Here is a 25811-nt window from a genome sequence, read left to right on the forward strand (position 1 = left end):
AGCATTTATCTGCATGGCCATTTTATTTCGTGCTCAAATAATACAATGGTTTTAGAAATGTTGCTCTACATACTTTGTTGAACCCAAGGCAGGGCTGCCCGCACCTGACAGCAAACAGGTCTTGCTGTGTGGCTCACTCTGATAACTGAAGGAGATCCCGTTTGTTGCAGATGGAAGAAAAAGATGTCAAAGTGGAGACAGCTCTGGTGGAGGGAAGGGTGGCCTCCCGGGACAGCGTTATCTGGATGGGGACCTGTTTTGCAGGTCCAAGAGCCTAGCTTATCAGTGGCTCAGGGGAGCCAACTGCTTATGTTTTTCAGGCTTATGGGAAAATATGGCAAAAATCCACACCTCTCACATTTTAATACGCACACCCATCACCTGGGGATGGGCATCTGGGCATCAGAGGGGGAGGCGGGAATCCCCTTAGAAGGTAGACTGATTCAGTGCGGCTGGGGTGGGGCCTGACATTCCGGATTTCTAACCACTTCCCCACCACACTTGGAGTAGCAAGGATGTAAACTGGAGGCCAAATTTTCTACACTTTGGGTACCTGCCACCACTTGTCTCCTAACAACCAGAGAGCGTTGTGGTCCAGAAAGAGCAACGCGTCTTCCAGGTTTGCTGAGCTTCGTGCAGACCACGCGCCTGTCTGGTCACACCCTCCATGGCTGGGCATCTCCGTGGCTCAGGATACATATTTTTAAGTTTCGGCCTGACAAGGGACCTGGGCACTTTGATTTGATTTCTGTGTCTCAGGGCTTCCCCAGAGATTCACCTGGAAATGACCTCCAAGGATGACCTCTTTCCTCAGGGCTAACCTAGTCCTTCCTGGGTAGATCCTTCCTAGTTTTCTTCTCTCGGGGTGACTTGCCAAGCGCTGGGATGTGCTGGCCATGGTATTTACGTGATAAATAAGAGGAATCCCATTTAGAAATAAATAATCCCATCTGGAAAACAGAAGGGAGGGTGCAAAGAGAATTGAGAAGTGCTCCTGGAGCAGGTTGGTCGGTGGGTGCTGGCTTCTTGGAGCAGACAGGGCTGGGCAGCATCACCCACCTGACACCTGGATCCATTTACCTGCCTAGACACCCCCTGAGCTGCATCACTGTTTCCTGTTCCATGAATCTGAGTTGCAGACTTGGGCTTTGTCTGGCATTTCGTTGGAGCTGAATGCTCAGCTGGGGCCGCCGCGCAGGATCGCGGGAGTCAGCAGTCCTCGGGCTTTCAGTGGCTGAAACCCTGTCACCTGTTTGGCTTTGTTGTTGAAGAGAACAGATGTCTCCAGCGTTCTACCTAGATCTTCTAGTATAGTGCTATTAATATCTTGATTCATAAAAATAAAATATAATTGCCTATAAAATTCATAAGAATATAATTGTCTTAAAATTTAAAAAATGTTTTCCCAGAGAATGCAGCGGAGTGCACTCCCCGAGGTCGTCTGTGCCAGGAGGCAGAGCAGAGCAGACAGGGGAGGGCTCTGAGCTCTGACTCTGAGTCTGAGGTTTCTGGGGGAACCAGCCTCCTCCTCAGGCATCGCCTTTATCCTCCACACCATAGGCCTGTGTAGGAGCCCGTGGCTAGTGGACTCCTTTCCCTGTAGGGACAGAATTTTTTAAATTGTGGTGGGTATAAGACCCCAATACATGCCTTGTTATTTTCCTGCGGTCTCTTTCTCTCTCTGTCTGTCTCCCTCAACTTTTTAAAATTTTTATTTTTTTGATAGAGAGCCCAGGCCAGCCTGCCTGCACCCCTTGCCAGAGAGTAGAGCCGACTGCACAGGCTGGGCAGCCCCGACGGGTTCCTCGCCGGGGATGGTAAAAGCAGACGCAGGATTGGCCGGGCTCCCTGGGACTGAGGGACGCTGGCTCTTCTGTAGTTTCTTCTTCTCCACTGCCATCCGCAAGGCCTGAAGGAGCTTGTCCTTGTTGTTCAGGATGTTGTACTCGCAGAGATTCACCAGCTTGTCAAAGGCTTCCTCCGTGTATGTCAGCTCCTTGGTGGCATAGGGAGTTTTGGGGCCATAAATATTAACCTGGCCTTGCTCCAGCTCCTCAGGGCTTCGCTCCACACCTGCAGGCAGCAGAAGAACTCGCTATGGACTCTTATTATGTTAGGTTGTAATGACTTGTGTCCTCCCACTCCCCCTGCCCACCTTGCACACACTTGCATGAAGATGTGCACACATACAGAGGTACACACATGCACACACGCACACCTCCAAGCTCCTCGGGCAGGGGCGCAGTTTGCCCATTTTAGGATTGCTCTAGCACCAGCGCAGTGCCAGGGGCATAGCTGGATGTCAGTAAATGTTGAGCGACTGAGTCTGAGAGTAGAGTTTGACACTGCCAGCACATGGAGGTGTGGGGGGTCTTGTCTTTCTTGCCAAACCACGGTTGGCTCAGACTGGAGCTAAGCCAGGCTTCCCATTCATGCTATTAGGAGACGGCATAAGTTAAAGACAGGAGCTCTCAGTCCAATGCTGGTTAGTGGGCAGTGGGAACAGAGCTCCGAGGCAGCTTACCTGGCGCCTTGTACTTTTGGAAGGTGTCATTGATGAGTGGGAAGAAAAGCACAATGGGGGCATCAGGTTCCTGGGAGTTCTCCATCAGGCAGCATTCCTTGAGATTACTGTTCCCCTCCACTTGCAAGTTGTAATCGGGGAAGGGGATGTTCTGCACGTTGCAGTACTCACAGGTTTGTTTCATTGGCTAGAATATCACAGGAGGACATATTTGAGCATTAGGAGGGGTGGGGGTGAATGAGAAACACAGAGGTCTGAGACCCAGCTTCCTCATTTCCCCAGCTAACAACTGCTTGGCCTATTTGTGCTATTTTTAGAACAAAGTCAGGTCAGGGCAAAGGGCCTGGGCAGTAGGATTGGTGTGTGTCCAACTGCGAGCTCCTTCCCCAGGGAGAAAGGACAGAAGCCCTTTTGATGAAGCTTCACCCAAACACAGACCTGGGTTGATGTGGGTGGCTGCCTGAGGGCGACTGGAGCTGAGCCACGTATAGCCATGGCTGGCAGGCTCCTGGGGTACGTGCATGGGCTTTGGAACTGACAAAGTGTCACAGGGCTGCAAAGGACTCTGAAGGGGTATTTTTATAAACGTAACAGAAAGAACACTGGACTTAGAGGGTCTGAAGTCCCTTAGTCTGCCCCCTGTTTCATGCTCACTAGCTGTGTGATTTTAAGCAAGCCTCTTACCCTCTCTGTGCCTCAGTTTCCTCCGCTACAACATGGGGATAACAGCAGTTGTGCTGTCTACCTCAAAGAGCTGGTTATCATGAGGATCCAGTGAGACCATGTGCAGGAAAGGATGCCATCACTCATTTACAAACTTAGGTTGTTATCACTGACATCCTATCATCTATCTACACTTTCCTTCTGCTGCTTCAGGATAGGACTATATTAAAGTAGACCAAAAATCAGCTTCTTTTCCTTAAAAGGCCAGAACATTTCCAAAGTAAATAAATAAAAACCTCTGGTCCTAGTTCTTTAGTATAATTACATGAAGAGTCTTATTCCCTGGGAGATGTGGAAAGTCTGATTATTTTGGAAATAGAACATTACAAGCTCTTGAAGTGGTATAAAACTAGAATTGACTGGGTTCAATTATGGTTATTTTAAAAAACACCCGTTTTTGCAGCTGAAGTACTGCCAAATATGGCAAACACTCAGAATCAAGAATTGGAATTAGCTCAGTGAGTCCTCCCAAACCCCAGGCCCCACTGCACGTGAAGGCCAGCTGGCTGCCCCCTACCTAGGTTTGGATGGCTCCCCCATGGCATGCATAGATGCTTGAGCTTCTCTGATGCTAAATCTTGGAGCCTGTAGGGGGCGCACCTCCTCCCATCTCCCAGTTTGTGGTACTCAGTGGCCTGTCTCAGAAGAGGAGAGCCTTTTATTGCCACACTTGCCTTTGTCTGGGACCCGGCACTATAATTGAGGTGAATGATGAGGTCGGCTTTTCTCTCCTCCCTGAGGAGGGGTGGGTAGCTGGAGTTGATGAAGAATGCGGTGTCCAGCAGACACAAGTGGTTCATGGACTGTGTCAGCTGGTTCGGGAAGCTGTCAAGCACAGTGTCTGAAATCCAAGGCTTGCAGTTACCACCACGCCCTGGCGCCCTGAGCTCCGCAGGTGGTCAGAGGTGCCTGGTAAAGATGGAGTGCCCTGACCAGAGCTCACTCACCTCACCCTGGACCTCCAGCCCCCAACCTCTGTTCCGGATGCCCAAGTGAGTCAGGCCCCTCTGGGTGGGCTGATGAACAAGTGCATTATCTTGGGGTTTTAGCAAATCTTTTATGGAATATGCACAGAAAACCCCTCGACTCAGCCACAGGGCTTGTGGAGTAGCAGGGGTGTATGACTGTCCTATAAATTGGTACAAACTTGGAACCCAGAGCCAGTGGCCCTTGCTGCCCAGACATTGAGTTGAGTCATCCCTCCCCAACTCAAGGTGGCACCATTCACATGAAAAGGTGCCCCTGGAGCACAACTGCAGAAAGCCCGGGCCCACATTTCCCCATCCGTAACACGGGCCAACTTCTACCTGCCAAGATTGTTGTACAGATTCTGTATAGAGTTGTTGTACAGATTCAATGAACTAAATATGTGTATCGCTCTGTCCACCCTCCAAGACTCCACCCAAGAATACACCAGGGGAGGAGTCCACCACACTATTTCCACGGCAGCCTCGACATCCACTTTTCTTTCCTCTGCACAGAGGCAGGCTGCAAGTAGCAGCCAGGTAGGGTACCTTTCCACTTGGAGAACTGGCCATTCTGGAGGTAGTCGGTGTGCAGCTGCAGCCCCAACAGGAAGTTGTGGAACTCAGATGCAAAGGACCGATAGGTGAGGATGTGGCGGAAAGTGTTGGACAGCCACGACCCAGGGATCACCACAGAGGTGTCCAGGGCGTTGGCATCACATTTGGGGATTTCAGGAAGGAGCGGTTCATCTTCTGCAGGGGAGAGTGGGATGGAGAGCAGGTCACAAGAGTTGGGGTCCCAGACTGCTCAGGGGGAGCCCTGCACGGTATCCCAGCACCCAGGGGTGAGATATGCTGTTCACATCTTCCTTGCCTAGCTCTTGATGCCCTGGCATTAGCGTGGGAGCACCCAGGTCAGAGACAGAGAACAGGGGCTGGGGTTGGGGGAGGGGTGACAAGTCAGGAGGGGTGCCAGAGAGGATGGCCTAGATGAGCAACCTCTAACTGTGTTCATAGGCCCATACCCTCTTCAGCTGTCCTGGGCACTGCACAGCCCTGCCACACTTACTGCACCATGGATCCTCTCCCCAGACCACCTAGAGCAGCCCCCCTGGGGCTTGTGGCCGGGCCTCAGCACATGTGTCTTCACCTACAATTAACCTCTCCTCTGGGCAGGGAAGACCCTCTGGCCCGAGCTGCCTTCCCGTGTCTGTGGGCCACAGAGGTGGTACCGAAACACATGACAGCTGGACCGGCCCTCGGCGTGTGATCCACCACTCTCCACCCCCCTCCCATCACCCATCCGAGAGGGAAAGCCCGTGTGTCACTCACCGATGTCTTGCACTTTCTCCCTTGTCCACCTGTGGAAAAACTCTTCTGAGGATCGGGCAAAATTCCAGGCATCGAGCAGGTTCACAGAGAAGATACTGCTCCACAAACCTAGGGACGGGGCCAGCCGTGAGCAGATCTGGCTGAGAGCCCCCAGACCCACCCGCACACTGACTGGCTCTGCTCTGGCCTTGGCTCCCTCTCTCTCCACATCAGGCTGCCCAGAGGGTGCGGTAGACTTTGATATCCTCTTCCCACGGGTGCAGCTCAGCCCAGATGACTGATAGCCCCAGCTCTCGGCTGTTCTCCACCCTCCTCTCGGAGCTGGGAGAGGATGCGAAGGCGTGTAAAGCACAGCCCCCACAGAGACTTAATTCTGTCCGGTGCAGGCTGGCTTCAAGTCCAAGTCCAAAAGCCCACCCTTGTATCAGTGAATACAATGGCTCAGAACAGTGCCTGGCACATGATGAGCACTTGGTGAGTGTAATGCTGTCTCTTATGATCATGATTTTTAAATGCAGCACATTGATGATAATATCCATGAAAACTTTCACATACACTGACCCATTTGGATCCTCATCAGACAGTTTTTACTCAAGTCCAATTGACAAATGAGAAAACTGAGGCTCAGAGAGTTCAAGGGCAAGTCTTAGATACAGGTCTCTGAAGATGCCCAGTAGCATAGGTGCTCAGAGGAAGGAGAGGCCGCCATGGGCTGGGGGCTTCACAGCAGAAATGGGGCTTGATTTGGACTTCTGAGCCCGGCTGGATTGGGATGGATGGAAAAGAGGGGGGTACAGACAAGTAGTTTAAATAAGGGCATAAGTGTGGTGAGGGTGTCAAAATGGGTCTGTTTTCTGAGGTTGCCCTTTGGTAGATGAAATTCAGGCCCTGATGGGGAGAGCTAAATGAGTGGACATTGTTGGCAGGCTCCTGCTCACGGTGCACCTGGCTCTGGAGGACCAGGGAGCACAGCGCTGGGAGCTGCGCCAGGCTTCCCAGGGACCCCGCTTTCACCCTGCAGTCCCCTCTGGCCTCTTGGAGGAGCTAGTCTGGCCCCTGGAAGCGGGCATGCTGCTTTGGAGTCAGAGGGGAAAAGGGTGGGAGTTCCAGAAGCTTCCATTTTAGCTTGCCATTCTCAGTGTCAACTGGGACAATTCCTTGAAGAACAGAGCAAGCCTCCCTGTCATTCTCTAACTCAGAGGCGGCCCCTGCCCAGCATGGGGCAGGGTTCCCAGGGAACTTGCCCAGCCGGGAGTCACCTAGCATGTAGCACATCTGAGACTCTGGGATCCTCCGCATCAGCCGTCCCATGAAGAACTCAGAGCCGAAGAGCTCGGTGGGGACGAAGGCCCCATACTTCTGCATGCCCACCTCGTACGGGGAAAACTCGCACCACTCTGCACAAACAGCAGGACAGGATGGTGTCAGTCAGTCTCAGGTGCTACAGCCATGCCCTCCCTCATGGCCACCTGAAACTGAGCCCCGCCTCCGGAAGACCCAGTGAGACCGCAGTTCCCTCACAGGACACATGGAGGCGCCGTGTCCAGCTTCTGAGGGCGGGACAACCGGCAGGGCTCCTTTGCTCCTTAAAACTAGATAAATAAGGACTGACCCCAAAGCAGGGCGGGTCTCTAGAGTCACTCCCTCTGGAAAGCTTAAGAAATATCTGGGGTCCTTTCCCTCATCGCCTTTATGTCCCCATGTCCCATCAAGGCCACCCTGGGAAGCCAGGGGACCCTGTTACATTCCCACTCCCCCCACATCCATGCCCCAGGGCAGAAAAGGGCAGCAAAGTCGATTTCTTCAGCTGTCAGAAGCACCTTTTGGTGTGGAGGTTGGCAACGGTGTGGGGCCCTGTGTGTGCTAGGTGCAGGATGCCTTTGCCTGCTGAAAAAGGACCCTCTTGTAAATTGCTAGTTGTCAGTGTTACCTCTGAAATCCTGGTTGCTTACATCGTCCTTGACATTGATGGTGAGGTAGATGGGCAGGGGGTTCTGGCCCTGGCTCAAAGCAGCACGCTGCTCTGACAGTTTGCATTCGTTTCTCTGAGGGAAAACAAAAGGGTTAAGGAAAACAAGCAGATAAACAGGCCCAGGGCAGCACAGAACCAGGGCAGTCTGGACCCCCTGAGCCCACCGGGCTGCTGTGTGGGGCCCAGCTGACACCAGTTAGACCTGCTCTGCAATGTGCCAGTAGAAGGACATTCATCCTCGGACTGTTCACCTCCCCGGACATGTGGACGGGGTGGGACTGCATCTGTAGTTTAGAGCTGCCCCTCAGGGCCCCAGGGTTCTCCCGTGTCTTCGGAGCCAGAGAATGAAGAGGCAGGGGTGGGAGAGGCAGCCTCGACCTCTCTTCCTCCCCATCCTCCTCCTCCACCCGCTCAAACTGGAGCAGCTCCACTTTTCTTATCTGCTTTGCATGTTGCCAAGTTCCCAGAAGCTTCCTTCTTCTGGAAACTTCTGATTTGAAATCAGAACTCTTCAGACACCTTTGGGAGTGGGGCAGACAGCCACAGGCCTGTACAGAAGTTCTGCTTTGGGGCTAAGCAACAGCCAAAGGAGCCTGTGCAGCCAGAGGATCCAGGTGTCAGCGGAGCTCACCCTGACCGACAGCCAGGACCATGGCCTCCTGAAGGCCCTACTCCTCCAGTGTGTCCCAAATGGCGCGCTCAGCAGCTGGGTCTCAACACAGCCTGGGCACGTCTTTATTGCTCGGATCACTGAGTCTCAGCGCAGGAAGGAACCTCACTGGGCCCATCCTCTGTGTGGTGACCTCCAACTCCAGGGAGTGTTACCGAGTGAGGGTCCCCGCTGCTGAGCTCTGAAATCCATGCTGTTTGTGCAGAGGCCACACTTCCCGTGGGCGGCTCCCAGCCCACGTCTGGGTGGGGCAGGCCCATTGGGCTCCTCTCTGATGGCCAGCTTGGCTGGAGGACTCTCAAAGGCCTTGCTGAACCTTCTAGACCACACACAGCAGTTTAGGGTGCTTCCACCCAGCCTTTCTCCCCTCTCTCCTCCACTAGGGGTCAGACGTGTATCACAGGCTGAGGGCCCCAGCCTTTCCTGCTCCCTCCCAGTTTTCTCTCCTCCGTGTCTTGGTGTGGCTCTCCGAGGACAGGCTAGCCCTCCGCAGGGTTGCACCTAAGCCACCCCCAACAAGTGGGCCTCAGTCATATTCTAAAAGGATGTGGGGAGACAGTCCCCCCATCCTCCTCCTTCACACACTTGGGCGCCTCACCCCTCTCACAGTGCGAAGGTGCGTCTGCAGGTCTACCCTAACGCCCTCCTGCTGCCAGACACCCTGGTGAGGAAGAGAGCTGGACAGCAGGCCAGACAGGGTGCAGTCCAGAAGAAGCTGGGTACCTACCTCATCCCCCAGACAGGCCTCGATCAGCAGGCCCCAGAAGTCTGTAAAGGTGACCTTGTAGCCTTCCTGGGTGCGCTGCCGGAGCTCCTTCTTGTATCTGAGGAGCTGGTCTGGGAACAGGGCGGGCATCTTGTCCTTGACCACGTGCCTCCGGGCCTCGAGGATGGCAGCCTCCAGGTTTTTGGAGGACCAGTCAGGGTCACTGTACAAGGTAGCCATGGTCCTGGAGAAAGACAGGCATGGCTGGTAGAGTTGCACCTGCCCCGGCCAACCCCAGGTCTGGGCAGGAGAGAAAGTGGGCAGCTCGTGGGAAACCATGGCCTGCCGGGGCAGGAGCCTGGAGGAAAGGGGGTGAATGGTTTTACTCGGAGTCACAACTGCTACCACTCCTTGATTGCTTGTTGTGTGCCAGGTATTAAAAGCGTGTTGCTTAAGAGTGAGTGTTCTGGACTCAGATCTTCCTGTGTTCAAATCCAGCTCCTACCACTCACTAGCTGTGTCATCTGGGGCAAGTTACTTAACCACTCCTCACTTCAGTTTCCCCATCTGTGGAAAGGGGAGAGTTATGATAATTGTACCTCTTATCTCACTGAGTTGTTGTGAAGATTACATCAGCTCACGCAATGCAGCGTGGTCCGACAGCACCCGGCGCAGAGTGGCTGCCGGGCCGTGGAGCGGTGGAGCCGCCATCTGAACCCAGACTCGGCCGATTCCACCCCCTGGACCGTTTCCTCTCTGCCGCACTAATGCCCATAATTGTCGTGCTGGGAAGATCTGTTTCCCCTTCTTCTAAACTTACATGTGGGCGGTGGGGAGGAGTACAACAAAGATGGGGATCCCTGGCCCTGGGTACCTGTCCCTGTTTGGCTCCTCTGGGCCCGGACCCCACCTTCTGTCTATATCAGGACAGCAGCTGGGAGCCCACCCACGGGGGCCGTGGCTGCAGCCGTCCGAACAGTGGGCTCTTCCTCCCCGGGACTTGTTTCTGGTCTGGGGAGGTGGTGGTTGGTCAGGAGATTTCTTCCACAAAAAGCACCTTGCCCTCCAGAGATTTCACTTGGTTACTTTCATATTTAAAAAAAACTTTCAAAACTATTACAAATAATTGGTTTTAAGAGAACCTTTCCCATGTCTTTCCTAGGCCTGGTACCCCTCTCCACCACAGAAGCAGGTTACCTCCTTCCCCGACTACTCATGGGCAGCCATTCGACAGGAAGCTTAAAAACCTGGGCCCTGGGCTCTGGCAGCCTGGGTTCAAATCCTAGCGATACCACTCATTAGCTGAGTGGCCCGGGCGATCCCTGTTTCTCCAGCTATCAAATGAGCAGAATGACCACATCTCCCTCATCGCTTTCTTGTGAAAAAGAGATGCGGTGGCCCACTGGAAACAGTCACCCCAGTGCCTGGTGCAGAGGCAGCGCTGCTCGTTGTCAGCCCTCCCTTCTCTGTCCCACCTGGGCCGAAGACTCAGGCCCCGATGCGCCAGGAGTCCTCAGTCTTCCCGGAGTCAGTGCTCATCCACTCACCCAAATGACAGACACGAGGAATCCCTCCAGGATGGGGGCCACAGCTTGGGACCTGGGGGCTCAGAGGCCCACCGGCCCGGACAGAACGAGACACCTGCCTGCTATGGGTGGTCGGAGGGCCCCGGCCACCCTGGGTCAGGGCTGCATTATGACTTTGGTGGCCCCTCTCACCATAAAAATATTAAAAAATTAGTTTTATGTCTGTAGTATAAAGACAAATGTAGTAATACTTTTTATTAAAATATTTCCAACCTAGGAGTTCATTTTTTTCCTTCTGATCTGTGGGGCCCTACCAGGACTGTGGGACCTGGGCGTGGTGGCTTCTGCGGAGAAGCGGAACTCACACTGGTCTCACTGGGGGAGCCAAGTCCTCACTCTCCTTGCTCCTCAGCAGAGTGAGAAAGTGGGGGCCCGAGGGAGCCTGCAGGGCAGGAGTGGGCAGGGATGGGCGGCGGGCTGGACTGTGGGCAGCCAGGGCAGCTGGGCCAGCGCCACCTACCCTAGGGGACTTGGCACCTTCCCGCTGCAGGAGAGAGGGCAGCTGCTTCTCCTCAGCAGGATGGGATCAGTGGGACCAGGGGTGCACATGTAGTTGGCCACCACGCTCCCAGGTCCCTGCACAGCCCCAGGGAAACAGTAATGCCAGTAATGACCCACATGTATGGTGTGTATAGTGTCTCTCATGTATCCAGTACAGGGAGAGCCTCTCCAAGAGCCTCATGAGATAGTACTATTACTATCCCCACTTTGCAGGTACAGAAACTAAGGCTCAGAGAGGTTGAGCTGCAGCCCCAAGGTCACACAGCTGTGAGTGGTGGAGCTGCCCAGGATTCATGAGTCACTCTAACAAGGGGCGGAGGGAACTTCACCGGAGACTCCAAGCCCACCCTTTTGCTGTTGGCTCTGGGCTCCACCAGAGAGTAGCCCCCAGTCCCTTACCAGGTGGCCCCTGACAGGCCCGTGATGTAGCTGGCACAATTCAGGAGGTTCAGCTTCTGCAGCCCCAGCAGATGGCCATACATGGCGGTCATGGATCTTGTTCCACCCCCAGTGGCCATGATGGCTATGAGCGGCACCTGGGGGGACAGAGAGGCAGACTGTTCAGGCAATGCTGCATGGAGATGCCTTGGAGGGACAGACGGGAGCTGAGAAGGATGGTGGAGGAGGGAGAGCAGGCAACACAGAGCAGAGAGTGGGGCACTGAGCGACCTGAGCCCCAAACCCAACAGCAAGTGTCAGTGAAGGGCTCTGAAGCCTTGCACAGGCTTGGCAAACCAGGAGCTCATGGCTGGAAGAGTTCTTAGCACTGTTAGTGTAGCCCCCAGTTACTGCATGCTGAAATGGAGGTGCAAGGGGCCAGCCAGGTGTCTTGCTCAATAACCCAGCTTGTATACAACTCCTTAAAGGCTACAAACTGATGGTCTCCTATAGGAGGATTTGGTGTGAGGGCATCAGGTCTGGCGCATGGCACAATGCCCAGTGGGTACCCTCTGCGTAAGAGCAGGAGGAGTTTCTGAAGCGGGAAGCTGCAGGGTTGTTACCTCTGAACCGACGTGGGTTTACTATATATGGCCTTGGCCTGTTGCCCTAAAGATGGGAGGAGGGGGCTCTTTGCCAAGACTTACTTTGTTTTCCTTTGGCTAACACCCCTGGCGCAAGCCCTCCTCAGGCACGAGGTCCATCCACACCTACGTCGGCCTCAGAAGGCGGACTCCCTGAGGGCTGACCTGCTGCCCAGGGGACTGTGGGCTCAGTCCACACTGGGAGGTGGCAGACGGTCTAACAAAGACACCACTGTCTGCTCCATGGGAAAGCTGGCCATGCGAGTGGAAGCTGCTTTGCTCCAGCTGCCGCCTGCTGTTCTTCCTGGGTGTGTGTATGTGCGCATACTTTGGGGGGAGGGAAAACTGAAGGATGAAGGTCCGTCCCAGCTTCCTTTGGGTGGAGGTGTGCGGTATGGGAGGAGGTAGAGATTCGAGTTTTCCTGGCTGGGAGAGGCCATTCTGTCACCTCAGGATCTCTTAATGCTCCTTCCTTTCTCTACTCTGCTCTCTCCTCCCCTTGTGAGCACAGCTGAACCCTACCCAGCACAGCACTTACCTGGAACCTTAGCACTAAGAGCAACCAGGAAAGGCAGTGCCGAGGCTGGCCTGGGCAGGGAAGGGTGAGTGGGCAGACGTCAGGGGGTAGTGCTGGAAGGACACATTCAGGGCAGATGCTGAGATCAGGCTGGCCGACCACTGCTCACCCACCTCATCCATCTGCAGGTCCTCCTCCAGCTGCAACACCTGCTTCAGTGCCTCAGCCACCACCACCTTTCGCTTCTGCAGGAACTCCAGCTCCTGTGAACACAGGCTGTAGCCCAGCCGCACGTCCAGCGTCTGGGGGCTGTGGGGACAGAGGACCTTGGCTGAGCAGGCCTGTAGACTCCACTTCTATAGAGAAGGTGTGGCTTTGGGCTCTCTGCTTTTTCATCTGGAAAATGGAGCTAATCGTGCTTAAGTCCCAGCACTGTCTTTGGGACTTTATGAGATGACACATGTAAAGTCCCCGAAACCTTAGCTGGTGCGCTGTAAACAGGTACTCAACAAATTTAGGGACTCGGTGAGCCCTCTGCCTCCTCAGCAAGATCTGCAAGGTCCAGGAAGTCACCTTCTGCAGACTGGGCCAGACACGGCTGTCAAGGGGCACTGAGACTCTTCTGGCAATCTCTCCAGATAAGGCTCTAGAGTAAGGGCTTTTCTGAGCTGGATAAACATGGCCCTGTTCATATGAAGCTTGCCTTCTTCCTTAAGGTCTTCCTGCTCCAGGAATAATTATCATCCTGTGTGTTTGTGCAGTTGACAAAACCCTGTCACTTCCCTCATCTCACCATGTCATTCACCAGGTCTGCAAGGCAGGTGGGGCAGGAGCTGCTGCAGCGTGCCCAGCACTCGCCCTCTGTGCATCACATCACCACCAGTGCTGGCCTGGCACCCAGGACCCTGTGTGACCCTGCTCCTTCCCGGGAGGGCTCATCAGCTCTCAGAGCTCAGAAGCACTTTCGGTTCTCAGCCTTTGCACAGGTCCCTGTCTTCACGGAAGCTTCCTCTCTCTGACCACCTGCATCCCTCGCCTCTCCAAGGTCCAGCCTCTCAGGGACTTCCAGGCGAATGGACCTTGACAGTTTTCAACCTGAGTCTTAGTTAATGACCTGAGTCACTGACAAGGTCGAGCCTCCTTGATGGCAGGGGCTGGGAGCTCTTCCTTCACATCCTTCCGTGTCTGCCACAGGCCTGCAGACACAGCTGTGAGGAAGTAGCTCTTTCCTTGACCTCAACAAGGAATGGATAATTATAACAATGATAATAATAACATCAGCTGGAATTTGCTGAGTGTCCCACTCGCCAAACAGATCGGTGAGTTCTTGACATGTGTTATCTATAGGAGCTCCCCAGGTCCCCAGAGCAACCACCAGTGGTCAGTATTCTTGGCTTTGCTCAAACTTATAGATGAGAAAAACTGAGGGGTAGCAAGGTTAAATGACTTGTCTAAAGGCAGAGAGCTAATCAAATTGGAAATGAAAATTATGATCACTTGATTTTTGACAAGGGTGCCAAGACAGTTCAATGAAGAAAGAACAATCTTTTCAGCAACAACAGAAATCTGGGACGACTGGATATCCACGTGCGAAAGAAGGGAGTAGAGTCCCCATGTCCCACTGTGTGTGAAAACTCACTCAAAATCAGTCACAGACCGAACCAGGAGAGGAACCACAAGCCTTTGGAAGAACACGTGGGAGTAAAGTTTTATGACTTTGGAGTGGGCAATAGTTTCTTAGACATGACACCAAAAGAAAAAGCAATGCAAGAAAAAATATAGATAAACTGGAATTCACCAAAATTTAAAATGTCTGTGCTTCAAAGAATATAATTAAGAACGTAAAAAGATAACCACCAGAATCAAAGAAAATATTCACAAATCATATATCCGACCACGTATTTGCAATCAGGATATAGAAAAAACTCTTACAACTTGAAATAGAAGGCAAATAACCCGCTTTAAAAACAGGCAAAGGATTTGGATAAACAGTTCTCCAAAGAACATATACGAACGGCCAGTCAGCCCATGAAAAGGCATCAACATCATTAGCCACCAGGGAAATGCAAATGCACACCGAGATGCTACCACACCCATGAGACCAACAAAGCGGAGAGACAAGACAGAAAGACGGTACTTTACCAGGCTGTAGACTTCATGTGTAATTCACAGTTCTCTCCCTGGGACACGAAAGATGAAAATCTTGTCAGGGATGACGATTCAGAGCCATGAGATCCCAACCAAAGTAGTGCAGACTTATCACACTGTTTGCTCCCTGACTTGACTCAGCACGCACACATGCACACAGGCATGCACACACATGTGCACACACAAGCTCCATCCCCACTCCCCACTCCCTCTTCTGGACTTGCCCTCCCCATCATCCTTAACTTGGCCTCCATGCCCTCTCTTTGGCTCCGCACTGCATCTCAGCGTCGCTTACCCCACAGGACTCCTCTGTCCTACCTGAGAGACCCGTGAGTCACCTTCTCCCACGTGCCCCCCAGGCTCTCCCCATCTCCCTGCCACAGGAGCTCCAGGGGGCCCCTGCCCAGGCCCAAGCCCTCACCAGGGGCATGGTCATCGCCTGGCCATCGCTGAGGCAACCCAGGGGCTGGCTGACAGGGCCGTTCTTGTGTGCGCCACAGCAGCAAAGCTGGAAGGGACGGGGTGGTTCTGTAAGTGGGGGTGGGGGCTCTTCTGGCAGCCCGCCTGCCCCAGTCCCCCGTGCCACCCCCAGATGCCGCCTTGTACCCCACAGCTCCATTGGCTTCTGGGCATGTCCACGTGCAGCTGGGACTGAAAATACTTGGGGTAGTGGAAGGAGGCCAGGTTTGTGCAGTTGGGCTCCAGACATTGCGAGATGCGCTGAGTGTGCTCGAAGGACTCAGTCACTGTCACCAGGAGGTCCTTCCCTGGAAGAGGTGGCAAGAGGGCTGAGATTCCCCACCCCCAAATGCCTCTCACTTCCCCCAACCCAACTTGGTCCCTGTAAAAAGCATAGCTGGAGGTGCCTAGGGCAGGGGTTTCGAGTTATGTGGGCACTGGTTAAAATGCCTCATAGAGCCTCATTCTGTAGGACTGGGGCAGCCTAGGAATCTGCGTTTTAATAAGGCTTGCATGTGATGCTGGTGAGTGAGGCCCCCAGAAAGCTGTCTGCGATGCTGAGTCCTCCTAGGCTCTGCTTGTTCAGGAGGCACCTCAAAGTCCCCTCCTACTGCACCAAGAGCAGCCCTCACCACACTGCCAGCTGTGGGCTGTGACCTCTTCCTGACTCCCTCACCCAGGCCTGTGGGGCCATGCTGCTCCCCTCTCCTGGGTCGGGGCTGGAAGTCCTTGCACAGGTGGCAGGGGACAGAGCAGTGAACAGGAGAGTCACATGTTCGTGGATCTCTTAGGTCCCTGCCAGCTACCAAATGCTAAGCTCTGAACTGTCATCTGGCTGGAAGAAGGGGCACAGCTAGAGGGGCCCTGGGTGGTGTCAGTGTCCACCCATCCCGGTGCTGACCACTGCACCAGATCCAGCGAACCCCTGGCATGGCGGGCGTACGGTGCAGACCAATGTGGACAGCACTGCGCACTGTCCCCTGACCCAGGGTGCTGGTCAGGCCTGGGGAGCTCTGAGGGTCATGTAGGGGCCTGGGAGAGCATGCCCCTTACAGAGGGGTGGGGGATGGGGAGATGGGTCACAGCCCCTGAGGGTGAGGTGATCCTGAAGCATTTTCTGCCAAGTCCTTGGTCCCCACTGAGCCCAGGGCAGCCCTGGAGCAGCCAGTCTGGCGCTGGCTGGTTGGGCAGCAGCCCTCTCCCCCTCCTCCCCCTCCCCCACCCCCAGCAGGCAGAGGCAGTCAGGGGACCCACTTTTCCTGTTCTTCCTCTGCCTTCTGGACTCCGCATGCACCTCCAGGCGGGAGACTTGTCGAGCCTGCAACGAAGAAGCGAGGGTCATCCCAAGCACACGCTGTCCCCTGCTCTGAGTGGCCTGACCGGGGAGGAAGCCTGGGTGGGTGACCCCACCTTCAGAACCCAATCAAGTCCTGCCATCTTCTTATCCAGAGATCACATATTTGAAAATGAAGCTCTACCGGAAAATCTAGGGCATACGGTCACCCTTCACCAGGGGCCGCATTCTCGGCTGCAGGTTTGGGGTGGGACCTGAGGGAATTGCCACCATGGGCTTTGGCAGCCCGTGACGCAGCCTTGCCCAGAAGCAGGGGCAGGTCCAATTCCTTCACCACAAACTCCCAAAGACTGGTTTTTGGGGGAGAGATCTTGAATCCTGGGGTATTAGATGCATCTAATTAAAATGGCTGTGTCTACAGCTGAATTGGGAAATCTTTTTAACACTAAGCTTGTGCTTGCGGAGATCGGGGTTGGGGGAAATGGGACTGCGATGGATTCTGGGAGGAGCCTGCCTCCTCGCTAGCACTTTTATCAGGGAGCTTCCCTGGAAGGAGGAGGGGTTGCAGTGTGGGATACAGGCTGCTGGGCTAGGGGGGCCCAGCCACGCCCCCACCTCTGCCCTTGCCCCTGTGGGCTGGCTTCAGTTAGCCAGACTCTGAGCGAGCCAGGGGCCAGGGCCCAAGCTGGGCCCAGGGTTCTCTCCTAGTCTGGGCCCCAGGGAGCAGCAGCCACCCGTGGCCTCTGGGACTATAGGAACCTGGAAGGACAATTACCACCAGCACGCCATTGGTGATGAGGGTCTCGGGGGGAGAGGGCCTGAAAAACAAAACGAGAACTCCCGGTCAGCGACGTCATCCCCGACTGATCTCTCACAGAAGTGACACAAGGTCTAAATAAGGTCCATATTGAGATGGCAGAGCCTTCCTGGTCCTCATGAAAAATATTGGCTTCTGAAACCTTAGGTTCGTAGATTGTCAAGGAGAAAACTGGCATACCTTTTAAGTAGAATTTCCAGGAAAAAATAGATTTACAGGTTAGAGGGGTAGAAGAAGATCCACCCCCTGTTCTTTTTTTCCTTTAAAGAATAACTGTTCTTTATGTCCAACCAGATCAAATGCAGAGTTATGAGCATAAACAGGCAGTGAGAAAAGGCGGGACCACCCCCTAGAGCAGACGTAAAGAGTGCTGGCAGAGAAGCCGACCCATTCTCCGTTCTGTGCTTTGATTCGTTTGCACGTTTAACAAACAGGCAGAAGGGCCTGGCGAACAAGAAGGTTACCCTTAGCAGTACGCTTGAGCCCAAGATGACCGTGTCTCCAGATCAACTCTTAGTACCAATTTTGACCTATTTTATTTTGCAACCCCCTTTCTAATTCAGCCAAGGATTTCCTCCCCTAAAATTCCTGTTAGGTTAAGACCTGGAAAAGAGAGCCCAGATTTTCTCTAGTGTGAAACAGTGCTGATTTTTAAGTTATCAATCAGCTGTTGACAGGAAATGAGGCACCTCAAATATGGCAATTCCTCACTTAGTGTCCCCTTTAGGTTTGTGGGACTGTAGTGAAAGACTGTAACAAAACCAATTTCAACATAAGCTGATGGAAGTAAACAAGAGTTCAGGTTCTATATCACCTCATCATTATAATGAAATGACAAATGACGCTGAGACATTATCCGGAGACCTTCTGCAGTTCCGAGGGCCCTGGACAGAGGACTCTCTGAGGGGAATGTGACAAGCCCCCTGTTCTAGCTCATTCCTCTTGTCCTCTGTCCCTGGCTGATCAGATATCCAGGGGGCTCGGCTCTGCCAGGGCTCTGAAGAGGGGAGCAGCCAGCTGTCCTGGGGCAGGCTTGTCCCCGGGCAGGGACCTGCTGCCCTCTCTCACTGCCCCTTCTCTTCCTTCTCTCTCTGTTCTCTTGTCCTTCTCATCCTCCAGCTCTGACCCAGTTCCACTTCCAGCCAGACCTCCAGGACCCTGGGTCATTCTTCTCATCGAACATGATAGGAAATATCTTCATCTGTTGTGTCAGAGCCCCCCATGACTGGGTCCCAGAGTTGGTTGCAGGGGGGCCAGGGCCAGCCTCTGCTCTAGGCCAAGGTTTGGGGGAGTTCGTTCTAACAGTCCTGGGTCAAGGAGGAGACCCCTTGGTCCTGACCTGTTTCTCAGCCTGACGTCAGCAGAACAGGGTGAGTAGGGGTGGGGCCCAGGCATCTGGGTATTTAGAAGCTCCCAGGGATTCTAATACACAGTGAGGAGTCTGAGGCGAGAACCGGGGGAGAGTGGAAGAGGGGAAGATGCAAACATGCAAGCCAGGCTCTGAAAAGCAACTTGGGGGGTTAGGACCCTTGGGGAGCCCCCTCAGCATCAGGGGCTGGGGCCTACTCACCTCTTATCCAGCAGGAACTCCACCTCCAGCTCCTCTATGCCCTACAGGAGGAGGAAGGGAGGGCACTGTGAGCTGTGAGCCTCCCCAGGAGCCTCCGTGAGCTGCCCGGCCTTCCCATGAAGCTGTCTTGCTGATATGGAGTGGGGGCAGCTGCTCCTGGCTCTGGTTGTCCCTCTGCCTCCTGCTGTCTCTAAGTCTTTGACTTCAAGAACATCACTGACCACCCAGGGGAGGGTCAGGGCACGGAGACGACCCCCAGCCCCAGCATTCAAACTCTTCTGCCCCAGAATATTTCCCTTTCATCTTGTATCCCCATTGCTCTACTTCACATCTCTCTCCTGCCTTCCTGAAGGGCTGTGCAGGGGGCAGGGAGAGCTGTGATGTTGCCCTTGGAAAGTGCAACACCGAAGGGGAGGGGCCCCTTCCCTGCCTATTCCTTTACACTTCCTGCTGTGCAACTTCAGGCAGGTTGTGACTCGCTGGACCTTAATTTCCCCACTGAAATGTAATCCAGGTGAGGGCAGGGACACTCCGACCCTGACGTGTCCCCAGTGCCTGGCCCATAGTGGGCGTTCAAGTATTTGTTGAGTGATCGAATCTATTGTATAACTTCCTGGTCCTTCCCAGCTCTGACTCTCTCTGATTCGCAGGTTTGCCCTCCTTCACCGTCATCTGTCCTCTGTCCCCTCAGGCTATCCTGGCAACAGGACTCTGAGGGGAGGAATAAAGGCAATCAACACTTACTGCATCTCCACTTAGTACTGTGGACAGTGCAAGGTGCCTTAGTCACAGTTTCCCACTTAAGTCTCACGGTGTCTCTGTGTGATAGGTACTAACATCACCATTGTAGAGGGGAGGAAAAAGAACTCAGAGGAATTAAGTAATTCCCACAAGGTCATAGTGCTAGTAAGCTCTAGCACTGGGGTTTGGATCAGCAGTCGTCTTCCCCTGACTTGGCTGTTACACAGAGAGGAAGCCTGTGGAAAGGCATCATGGGGATGACCAGCAGCTCCTCCTGAGGCAGGAGGCTGAGGGGCTTGGCAGCCACACCCACCTCCGGGTTGAGTGGGAACTTCACATGGGTCTTCTTCCTGAAGCAGAGCTTGGTGAGGTCATAGAGAACTGTCAAGAGATGGTCATCTGGTGTCGTTGTGTCTTCGTCACAGACGCTCAGCTCTAGCACGTTCTAGGAGAGGCGGCAGGGCACAAGTGTGATCACAAAGTTTGCATGGACCCGTTGACCTGTTCCCGTTGACCTCAGTCCTACCAAGGAGGTGGGTCTGAGGATCAGGGGCCAGCACAAAGGTCCCTGCTCAGGTGTGGGAGGCATTTGTAGGGAAATGAGTTTACAGAGGAAAGTGTCTACTCCACCCTTTCCAGTTCTCTGAAGCCTTCCTGCCCTCTGCTCTGACTCCCCTGTTGGAGCATTTGGCAAGCTTGGCAGGGGCCTGTGAAGTGTCTGGGATTTCATTTTACCTGAGGGAAGGGCAGAAGGGCAGAGCAAGCAAGATTTCTGCCAAGATATGGAATGTGTTCAGCTCTGGGGCCTCAGAGCTGGGGGCCACAGAGCTCCTGTGGTGTTAGAAAGCCCAGATCAGGGGAGCTAGCATCTGAACACGCCAGGGGAGTGATGTGCCAAAGGTTATAGGCGTTCTGACACTTGATGGGGCTGGGGTCAGGAACTCCATCCTTTGGCTCATTGGTTCCTAATGAGGTCTTAAGGATGGTCCCAAGGCAGCATGTCAAGAATTGAGCACCTACTCTGTCATCTGACTGAACTCTGAGGTCAATGGTCTCAAGCGACACGGGTTAACCTCTGAGGCCCCTTGTTCTAAGGATCCTGGGAGACGCGGGTTGGGACTGGGTTTGCCTCTTTGGTCCCTATTTGGTACTTAGAACACCTGAGGTGGTTCTGAGCTGTGGCAGCCGAGTGAGATCTGTTGACCTTGTAATTACTGGAAACCCAGGTATGACCCAGAACCAACCCAGGAGCCCCCTAGGTCTTTAGACAAAGGAAGCCCCAATTCTAATTTCAAGATGGCCAGTTGAGCCCACATCAAAATCCCCTTCTTTCACCAGAACCATGTGTATGATAAATATTTTTGAAGCAATAAATATAAAAAGTATTTGGCATGAAACAGAAAGAGAGAAGCATGTCTAACGTATGAAATCAGTAAGCTGGAGAGAGCTCCCAAGTCTCAAATGTCCCAAGACTGGTTGATGCCTCCATGATGAGGCCAAGTTTCTCACAAGGAACACTCTGCTGAGGCTGTCACAACTCCGCGTGCTCAAGGAGATGCAAACTTGACTCAGAGTCCTCACATCTCTGAATAGGACCAACACCGTTAAGTAGATCAACAAATGGAAGAACACACACCCAAAGGATTAGGGATAATAGAGCAATCTAAAAAGATTAACCTAGAGAAAGCCCTCTGCCTAGAATTAGGCTGGCCTTGGACCTAGTGAATAGGATGGTTCTTCCGTTTGGTGTCTTCTCCTGCTTGGAGTATGTTTCAGAAGGTGCTGGAAACTCTCTGTTTGGAGACAGGAGACACCCAGTTCCAGAAACAATCAGGTAGAAGGACAAGAGAGATGGGAAAGAAGGCAGGAGGATAGGCAGAGGCAGAGAGGGACAACTACGAGACGGGCTGAAGGGAGTGGGTGGATGAGACCACAGGTCAAGCAGGCAGAAGGAAAGACAAACGGGCATAAGAAGGACATGTGGACAAAGAGGAGGATGAGCTTGTAAGGAGGGGAATGGAAATGCCCCCCAGGCAGGTGGGGGCAGTTCTCCCCATCTCACCTTCACTTGGCTCTGGATCTGGAAATTGAAGCTTTCGTTCCACTCTGGGTTTGGGCAGTTGGAGATGGTCCTAGTCCTCAGCTTCTCATGAGAAGCGGTGGGCAGGGAGAGGCTCACGTAGCAGTCTGTCTGGCTCACTGTCCGATGAAGACAAACGGGGGAGGAAAGAGCAAGTTGTCAGCCCAGGTCCAGACTGGAGAGAGTGCGGAGTCGGAAGGGAACTTCAGGCAAGCCACTTCCAGAGCAAGAAGGCCTTGTCTCAGCTTCAGGACTCCCTGCCCCCCCGACTCATGAGTCTGACTCCCCAGAGACTTTTGTCCCGGAACCCTGAGAAGGTCACAGACTGCGGGCTAGGGGTTTCATAGAGGGGAACCCAGGTCTCACTGACTGTTCTCACAGACACAGTTGCCTTCTGGCTCTTATCAGAAGCACCCTGGCTCTCTGGTCTGGGACAAGGGCATGGTGCACAGTTTTCTCTCTGCCAGGGAAAGATCTGGAGGACCAGTCCCAAAGAGTCCAGTAACCCAGCTACCTCTTCCATTCACCCAAGGCACCAGGGAAACAAAAGTAGGTCCCAGCCCTTCCTCTGGGCTGAGGGGAAGCGAGGATTAGAATTCTGTTGTCAGTTAGCCCAGAGGGCCCCCGTGGGAAAGTGCTTGGGAAGAACACACTATTCAGCAGGGTCTAGGAGGAGGAATCACCACCAACACATGACTAAACATCTCAACTGCAATGCTGGGTTCTTCATGCCTCTGCTGGTCTTCCAGCACGAGGTGTGTGACCCAAGAAACCCTCACATCAGAAGCCACATGTTTGTTTTTTTTTAATTTGAAATGAACAACCCAAGTGAGCCGATGCTGGCTGTGGTCTGGAGAAGGGACAGAAGCTGTGATCCCAGTAGGCCCTCCCAAAGTGGAAGAAGTCCTCCTAGGTCTTTTGGTGGGAGCACCAGAAGTCGTAGGGTGAAAAATAGCAACCCAGCTTGGCTCCCCACTTCCATTCCAGCTGGGAGGGGGAGGAAGGGACACTGTGACTGCCCCAGTCACTCCTCTGGCAACCTGCTGGGCCGATTCCCAGGGTTCACACCAGTACATAGGAAATGAGAAAAGTCAATGGTTTCCAGTGTCAGAGAGTTCTCTGGGTGGCAACGCTGTTGTGGGCATGGGCGTCTTGTACTGATAGGACTGGTGCAAACTAGTTCGGAGTTGTCACTAGTGATGCCCTGTGAGAGTGGAACCAGAGGCGTACCCCTGGACTGACGAGTTCCTGCATCGTCACTACCCTGAGAACTTTGTCAGAGTTAGTAACCGCAGATTGCATCACAGGTATCCCTAGCTCCTGATTTCCCCCCAGTGTCCGGTTAATCTTTGAGGGCTTACCACTCAGTGAATAGGCATTCACAGCCCTCCTCCTGCTGAATAAAGGTGAGGCAACACCGTCCTTTACAGGTCATAATCATCATTTAATCCAGACACAAAGAATGACCAGCACCAAACACAATGGGGGAAAAAAGACCTCATCACCCCCATCATCCCCTCCATGCCTAATCTGCTACTTTTCAATGTCAACTCAGCTGTTCAGGCCAGACACCAAGTATTGTCCTTGACTCCTGCATCGAGCCGCTTCAGCTCCTTTGACCCCTCCAGCCCCCCACATCTCCTCACTGCCACTGGCACTGGCTCTGCCTTGCTGCCGGCCTCCTTCACCTCTGCTGCCTCCTTTCCCACTGGGCGCCTTGTCTTCTGTCTTGCCCTACTCAAATCTCTTCGCTCAAGAGAAACCAGAGGCATCTTTTTGGATCTGACCGTGTCACTCCCCAGTTGAAGAGCCTTTAATGGCTCCCATCTGCCCTTAGGAAGGAGTCCTGCCCACTCGATGTGGCTGCCCCTGCCAACCTCCCCAGACTCAGCCTTATCTTTGCACCCTCCCTGCACCCCAGCCCCTACCCTGCCCCCAGTACACACATACACGCATACACGCGCATCTGTATGCACACACACAGGTGCACCCATGCTTATACTTGCACTCGAGACGCCAGTCAAAACCAGTCACTGTAGATCTCAGAAGGTACTGTGCTGTTCTATCATTCCTTCTGCCCAGAATACCCTTCCGCTTTCACCTTGTTTTCCCCTTGGCTGGCCCCTATAGATTTCAGAAGGAACTTCCTCTGGAAGCCTTCCCCAAGCCCCCAGGTCTGGGCCAAGTGCCCCTCCTAGCCCAGAGCCCTCTGCTCTTCTCCCGGCGGATCACTGGCTAACAGTTCACCCTGGACGTTGGCATGGTTGTGCTGAAACCATGTGTCAGCACTTAGTAGGCAATTGTTGAGTAAATGAATGAATGTAAAAGCCAAACTTCCTGCTGTTGGGCTGCATCAGTAAACCCAGAAAGTCTGGCTGAGTCACTGCAGACATAGGTAAGCAGGTTGGCATGCCTAATCCCTCTGCCCAGAGAGAGGCTCCCTAGGGACCTGCTCAGTCATCCTGGATCTTTCCTGTGGCTCCTTTTGGACCCTGACCCCTCCTCCTCAGCCTGTAACACTCTCCTTGGGTCTGCCCCTGCACACCAGAAGCCTACAGGCAATGGCTCCAACCCATTTGCATAGCATGATATAATGGGCCCAATAAAGGCCCTTTCCCCCTAAAATCCCTTTCCTATCATCAGTCCATGCCTAAAATTCTCCTATTAATCACATTAAATAAGCCTCAGTATTACTGGCCTGGGAGAGACAGAGTTGATCGGATACCCACATTTCAAGTGTTAATTCATCTTTCAGTCCTTTTGCAGAGAGCTGTTCCCATCTCCTCCCCGTAAGCTGGGAAGAAGGAACATGCAGCCCAGAGAAGAGGTAATCTGGGGGAGGAGGGATGATGGAGGAAATCTGGATGGCAATAAGGGACAGGTGTCCTTAGCTGACTGCGAGGACAGTGACCGTTGTGTTTGCAATGTGGAATGGCTAGGCAATGGTGACCCAATTCTGAGAACCTCGGGGTGCAGGGGGTTTCCTAGGCATAGACACCTTCTAATCCTCGTTCCCTGTGGAGTGACAGAGGGCTTGGTCACCTGAGTGACGTGTATCCTTTCCCGGAACATGGGCGGCCCAAATGACTCAATGATCTCCACGGAGGACGAGAGCACTGTCTCCCTAATACCTCTGGAGACACCTGCCTCACCTCCCTTCGGGGCTGGTTTGCATTCTAATTTATTTTCCCAAGAGGAGGGAGGGAAAACATTTGACAGCTGGGAGGTTTCTCAGCTGACCGCAGCCTAGTTCTGGCCGGGTCTGTGTGGCACACTCCCTGGCGAGGGGGTCATTCCTGAATCTCATCCCTCAATCTCTTCTCTTTCAGGCTCCTTCAACTCTTGGAAACTCTTGGAGACACACATTAGAGGCTGAACCAGAGAGGAACATGCTTTTGATACAAGACAGAGGGAACAATTTGGGGTGAGGGTAGCCCAGAACCTGGGAGACCTCAGGGTAGTTAGTCTCCAACCTTACCAGCTAAGGCAGCAACAGGGCCCTGTGACAGCCATGGGGACCAGACTCGGCGGGATGGCTGGCTCCCCTAGGCACTGTTTACGCCCCCAACCCCGCTCCTCAGGGAAATGGAGGAAACACAAACAACGAGGGGTGCTCGCAGGGGACCAGGTACCTCAGAAGGCAGCCTGTGTGCCAAGGTATGTGTAAAGAAGGCGGGAAAGGGGGTGGGGGAGCCAGACCTCAGCCCATTTCTCTGGCTGTCTGCCCCCCAGCCCCCAATCTCTCATCGGGGGCATGGCAGGGAGAAGACAGAAAGGCCCTGGACAGTGGGCAGATCTGTGCATGCAGGTGTATGCATGTCGCATGACCCACAGGGCTGGGACAGACACACCTGGAGGGGGTGGAGGCAGGTGCAAGCAGCTGTGGGTGTGAGTGCTGTGGCTGTCCCTGGGGGAGGGATTGGGGGAAGTGTGGTGTGGACATTGAAGAGGAAAGAGTCGGCCAGGCCCCAAGCCCATGGGACACTTCCACACTCCTGAGATCACCCACTGATGGGCTGGAAGGCCTTGAGAAGCCTGCCGATCAACCACTGGCCCTTTCGGCAGAGCTGGTCCCACGAAGGACACTGGCTAGAACTGTTCCCGCTGGAATGGGCTCTGTACTCACTGCCCAGGGAGCCTGGCCTGAATCTAGCCTGATTCCTTTGCTTTCTCTGGGCCCAGGG

At 53.8% G+C, this 25811-nt stretch overlaps 1 protein-coding gene across 2 annotated transcripts in view; it reads right to left on the reverse strand.

The window, feature by feature from the left end:
• The window catches only part of PLA2G4E (phospholipase A2 group IVE), a 58048-nt gene continuing 32237 nt past the window's right edge, over positions 1-25811 (reverse strand). For both annotated transcript variants that reach the window (XM_036032059.1, XM_028506834.2), the window contains exons 3-20: positions 21610-21746; positions 19861-19992; positions 18807-18847; positions 17195-17237; positions 16380-16443; positions 15273-15433; positions 15088-15174; positions 14661-14698; positions 12692-12827; positions 11379-11515; positions 8914-9136; positions 7475-7589; positions 6804-6941; positions 5545-5652; positions 4762-4965; positions 3922-4088; positions 2525-2711; positions 1-2073 (exon numbers count right to left, since the gene is read on the reverse strand). In XM_036032059.1, the coding sequence (XP_035887952.1) occupies positions 1712-2073; positions 2525-2711; positions 3922-4088; positions 4762-4965; positions 5545-5652; positions 6804-6941; positions 7475-7589; positions 8914-9136; positions 11379-11515; positions 12692-12827; positions 14661-14698; positions 15088-15174; positions 15273-15433; positions 16380-16443; positions 17195-17237; positions 18807-18847; positions 19861-19992; positions 21610-21746 (2480 nt within the window). In that variant the 3' untranslated portion in view covers positions 1-1711. The remainder of the gene's footprint in view (positions 2074-2524; positions 2712-3921; positions 4089-4761; positions 4966-5544; positions 5653-6803; positions 6942-7474; positions 7590-8913; positions 9137-11378; positions 11516-12691; positions 12828-14660; positions 14699-15087; positions 15175-15272; positions 15434-16379; positions 16444-17194; positions 17238-18806; positions 18848-19860; positions 19993-21609; positions 21747-25811) is intronic.

The sequence above is a fragment of the Phyllostomus discolor genome, chromosome 1 (assembly GCF_004126475.2).
Source record: "Phyllostomus discolor isolate MPI-MPIP mPhyDis1 chromosome 1, mPhyDis1.pri.v3, whole genome shotgun sequence".
Lineage (NCBI taxonomy): Eukaryota > Metazoa > Chordata > Mammalia > Chiroptera > Phyllostomidae > Phyllostomus > Phyllostomus discolor.